This window comes from Atta cephalotes (assembly GCF_000143395.1).
Source record: "Atta cephalotes unplaced genomic scaffold scaffold00013, whole genome shotgun sequence".
NCBI classification, from domain to species: domain Eukaryota; kingdom Metazoa; phylum Arthropoda; class Insecta; order Hymenoptera; family Formicidae; genus Atta; species Atta cephalotes.
In genome coordinates, this window is record NW_012130077.1 from 5154077 (window position 1) to 5158734 (window position 4658).

Below are 4658 nucleotides of genomic sequence, written 5' to 3' on the forward strand. Positions count from 1 at the left end.
CTCTCTCTCTCTCTCTCTCTCTCTCTCTCTCTCTCTCTCTCTCTCTCTCTCTCTCTCTCTCTCTCTCTCTCTCTCTCTCTCTCTCTCTCTCTCTCTACAAAGAAGATAGTAGAATTTACTTCTCTGCCAAATATCTCTGCCAAATTCGTCTGAGTTAATTTTATTGTAAGAGTTAAAAACTCTTAAAAATATGAAAATGTGCGTCTAAAGCTAAAATATTAAGATTAAAAGATATTATTATCTTGAATTTTAAAATATCGCGTATAACTGTCTTAATGAACTGAATAAAAGTTATGATGACGAAGCCGCACTGCTTACTACTGATTTTCAAAAACTGAATGCACAAAATTCTATGTAATCTCGAATATTAGCATAGTAAAAAAAAAGAATATAATCGACTCGCAAGTCGAAAGTGGCATAAGCAGCACGTTAAATTATTTAAATAAATGCAAGCTGAATAGGAGATCGTGGCATGCGCGTGCATACAAATAGGATGTTACAACACGTATAAAACGTGACTAAAATTCCCATATAAAAATACATGATAGAGCAATAACACCTATTACAGATACAAAATCACTGCAATTTTTCGAGGATATACATACATACGTGCTCATTATAAAATAATAGCCCAGTTGTTTTTTACGTTTATGAATAAAAAATTCCAGAAAATAGGTTGCTAATCTTCGACCCTGATCGTTTCTTTAGATGTAAAATTTTACTTAATGCTTAGATTATCTGAAAAATCATATAAACAGAAAATATCAGAAATGACAGAATGTATTGTCGTTGTATTACTTTAATGCAGAATATATATTAAGATAGAATTTAACATTTATAAATAGTGATTACTTCGAGGATAGTTTTATTTTCATAATCTATTTATACATATATGTATATTTTTATATTACTTATAATGGTTATAATAAATTTTTTGCAAAAATATCGTTCATTTATAAGAAATTTCTATATGCCTTGTTAATTAATTCATCATTTTCAGTTCTGGTAAGAAATAAAACTTTGGAAACATTGAATATCAGTGGCTGCGAATTGGGTCCGGAAGACGGTATAGCGTTGGCCGAGGTACTCTCTTCCGGTTGCGTGGAACTCGAAGCCTTATCTCTTGATGTATCAAACAATAATTTTGGATTTACCGGTATTAATAACAAAGAATTGTCTTATATAAAATCTATATGCTTTTGTTCTTAATTTGAAAAAAATAGAAACATTTAAAAAAAGATTTCTCGAAAAATTTCTAAAGTCATCTGTGGAATGGTCAAGATAATTGCGTAAAAAGATAATAACAATGAATGCACAGAGCCCAAAAAATATTAAGACCATCAATTATTTTTGTCGTTGGGGAATCGTTGCGCAATTATCTTAATGCTTGCAGTCCTCGAAAGATTTGTACTCTGGTGAAAAAACAGCTATGAAATTTGTTCCAGCTGGAGAGTCATTCGAGGCGGCCGTGGCCTCAAACCCGTATATTATCCACTTGGATGGTCGAATGTGCAATTTCTCGAAAGAATCAGAGTGCTCGATCATCGAGAGCGCACGCAGGTGAAGCCCATGATTATCGATTATGAGAAATAATTAAAATGTTCCACTTCTTTTTTTTTACATTTATTTAATTTTCGAGCAGTCTGCTCTTTCTAATAGCTATTTACGTTTCATTTTGATTACTTTTTTTATTTCTACATGTGACGTAACTCAAGACAATACCATAATTTTAATAAATCTGTAGAGAACAATCGAAAAATAGTGCGCAGTCGGAGATCTATAAATTTTCATCGTATTTTCGTAATGCTTGACTTTTTGGTGATTTTAGGCAAACTTGCACGTTCGGCCTGTGTGTTCGCTCGTACATATGTCGCGATTTATTAAGACAGGCAAAAGGATTGTTATGTTCTCGAGAGAATTCACGATTTCCACTGTGCTCATGATAATAATAATTTTCACGCGCTCCAAATTTATATTAATTTCCAACTGCTTCTTCGTGTTTATATCTTGGATTTTCATGCAGCACATCTCAGGGATTATATAATTTCTCTTGAGATTCTTCAAAATGTGAATTAAAATACGTCCTTATAATAAATATGTCATAGTCAAATGGCACTAGAATTTTTATTAGCAAAAACATTCAGTATTTTATCCAGTTTCATTTTATGAGAATTGCAAAAGACGGGTGGTGACAATTCCTCCAACATTTCGATTACCTCTTCCAGTCAATACCGTCACGAGATAACCACTCTGAGTTCTGGATTGCTTGTAGGCTGCGTTTGCAAACCTCATTATGCTCGAAAGGGCAACACGATCGCCGTCAGAATAGATATGTTGTCAACTTCGGGTGCAAGCAGTTTGACAAAAGCGACGAATCTTGTCGTGCTTGGCCGCACGCCAAGCCGTTGTACGAAGACAACTTTCTTTCTTAATCGAACAACGATGTCTCGTCGTATCGGGAGTCGTTAATCGACATCGTTAAATCGCGAGAGCGATTGATTGTCGATAGCAGAGAATCGCAAACCGTCTGGCGTACTCACAAGCGTGCGCTTGCGTGTATATAAGTGTAAGAGAGAGTCTCTTCTTGCTGTTAAACACAGTTGTTACACGTCTATTTAGCGCGCCTCGTTTCCAGTCCAGCACTAATTTAGTCAATCGATTTATCCGTTTTTCCCTCTTTTTTTTTTAGGAACGCATACGCGGTATCCCTTCTTCTCTCTTTCTCTCTCTCTTTCTTTCTTTGTCTCTCTTATTACACCGGTCTCCCGTTGATCGCGTCTTCCATGCACCTTTGACCTATTGACTCCGTTGTTCGTGCTGCGTAATATAAGCGTATCAAGGATTCTCACTTATGAATACGTGGCGGCCCTGAGGACTGATTGCACATATGAGATGCGCAATTCCATGCCCTCAAGACAATCGCTCAACGTTGACAATAATTATATATATGTACTGTTCGAAATTATTATGTCTCGTCTGACATAAATACATCTGTCTTATCTTTAAGAATATTTAATCATTACATAATATAAATTTTATAATTACTTTAATGTAAATGTTTTTGCTTTTATAAATAATCATAAAATGGTTTTAAATTTTCAATCAATTAATTTTTGCATATCAATGACATACAAGTCTATCTGAAAATGCATACTTTATTTAAAAAAACAAAATATTCTTCTTTTTTAAAATCATCATATCTTCTATAATAAGGTTACGTCTATCTTAAATTTTATTAAAAGACTTAGTGAACATAGTTGAAAGCTTAATTATTTTTGAGATATAAGCACTTTTATGTTAGCATCAAGAATGACTTAAAAGATTTATATATCAGCAATTAGTCAATTGTTATCAATCGATTGTGGTTCTACATATTTGATGATTACACTAATAACTGATTGCCGGTAAAATCTTCTGTATTAAATATACATACGGAATGAGGATATTAAGATGAATATCATATGCAAGACATAGAAACCAGTAAGTCATTCATAACGCTAATATACAAAAATATTTATATATCAACTTTCGATTTATGTTCATTAAGATTTTTTTATTCAGTATGATGATGGGGTACAATGAGGAACAAAAATGAATTCTTTTACCGGTGTAGATTTATAGTTGTAGTATGTAGTCTATAATACTATTGAATAGTAAGATTAATACGTGCGATGATGACGCACGAATGGCGCGCTCATCTCTATCTATATATAACTACATCAGAAAAGAAATTCATTTTTGTTTCTCATTGTACTATACTACATAAATGCTAGATGGTTTTCTTAAATATATCATAAATATCCTATAAATATATCATAAAAATACGATTTATGATAAATTTCTGTTAATAAAATGGTCGTATTGATATTTTAAAAGAACTGAGACGATCATTGTTATCGCGAAATTACACTTCGACATATTACATTTCCATTTCTATAATCGTGAGGCGTAAAACTTTACTTCAACAATTTAGTATTGTGCGCGTTTATTTTCTGCTGGGCGTATTTTTCAATTTATTTTATCGCGATGAGTTATTGTTTCACGGTTGCCGTTATAAATGTTTGTACTCCACGTTTACGCAGGAATAAACAAAACATGAAAAAGGAGAAGAATAAAACGGCGTTTTCTCAAAGCAACTATGTCTATAATTCACCCAGTGCCAAGAATTCGCAACAACAGCCGGAAGTTAGGTCGTCATTCCCAGAACCAAAGGATATTATGTAACATTTTTCTGGCAGACAAATCGGGGGCCGATAAAAGTTACTGTATTATTTTATACATTATTGCTTCATTTTAACTCACGCATTACATACGTAGCATTATACGATATATAAATGTGTCATCAATTCAACATATAAGAATATCACGAACTTTTTATTGCTTTTTAATTGACTTTAGAGGACCATGCATATTTTTGTAAATGCGGATTATATACTAGGGCCAGTATTCATTGTCCGTGCTTATATTTAAGACCATCTTAAGTACAGTATTAAAATATCGTAAACTGAAGCCATATTACCATCTTAACCCATTAAGTTTTAGAAGATATCCTTATGCACTTTTCTATTTTAAATTCTTGTAACTCGAGTGCTAATAAAAGTTTTTAGATTGCAATTGATATTTAGTGGCAAAAAAAATTACTTTCTGAAAATCTAATC

General features: G+C 32.7%; 1 protein-coding gene across 1 annotated transcript in view; it reads left to right on the plus strand.

The window, feature by feature from the left end:
* LOC105617720 (T-complex-associated testis-expressed protein 1-like) overlaps positions 1-4224 on the plus strand; it is a 19471-nt gene extending 15247 nt beyond the window's left edge. The window contains exons 7-9 of the mRNA XM_012199273.1: positions 1001-1156; positions 1446-1560; positions 4083-4224. Of these exons, the coding sequence (XP_012054663.1) occupies positions 1001-1156; positions 1446-1560; positions 4083-4224 (413 nt within the window). The remainder of the gene's footprint in view (positions 1-1000; positions 1157-1445; positions 1561-4082) is intronic.
* Positions 4225-4658: the final 434 nt, after the last annotated feature.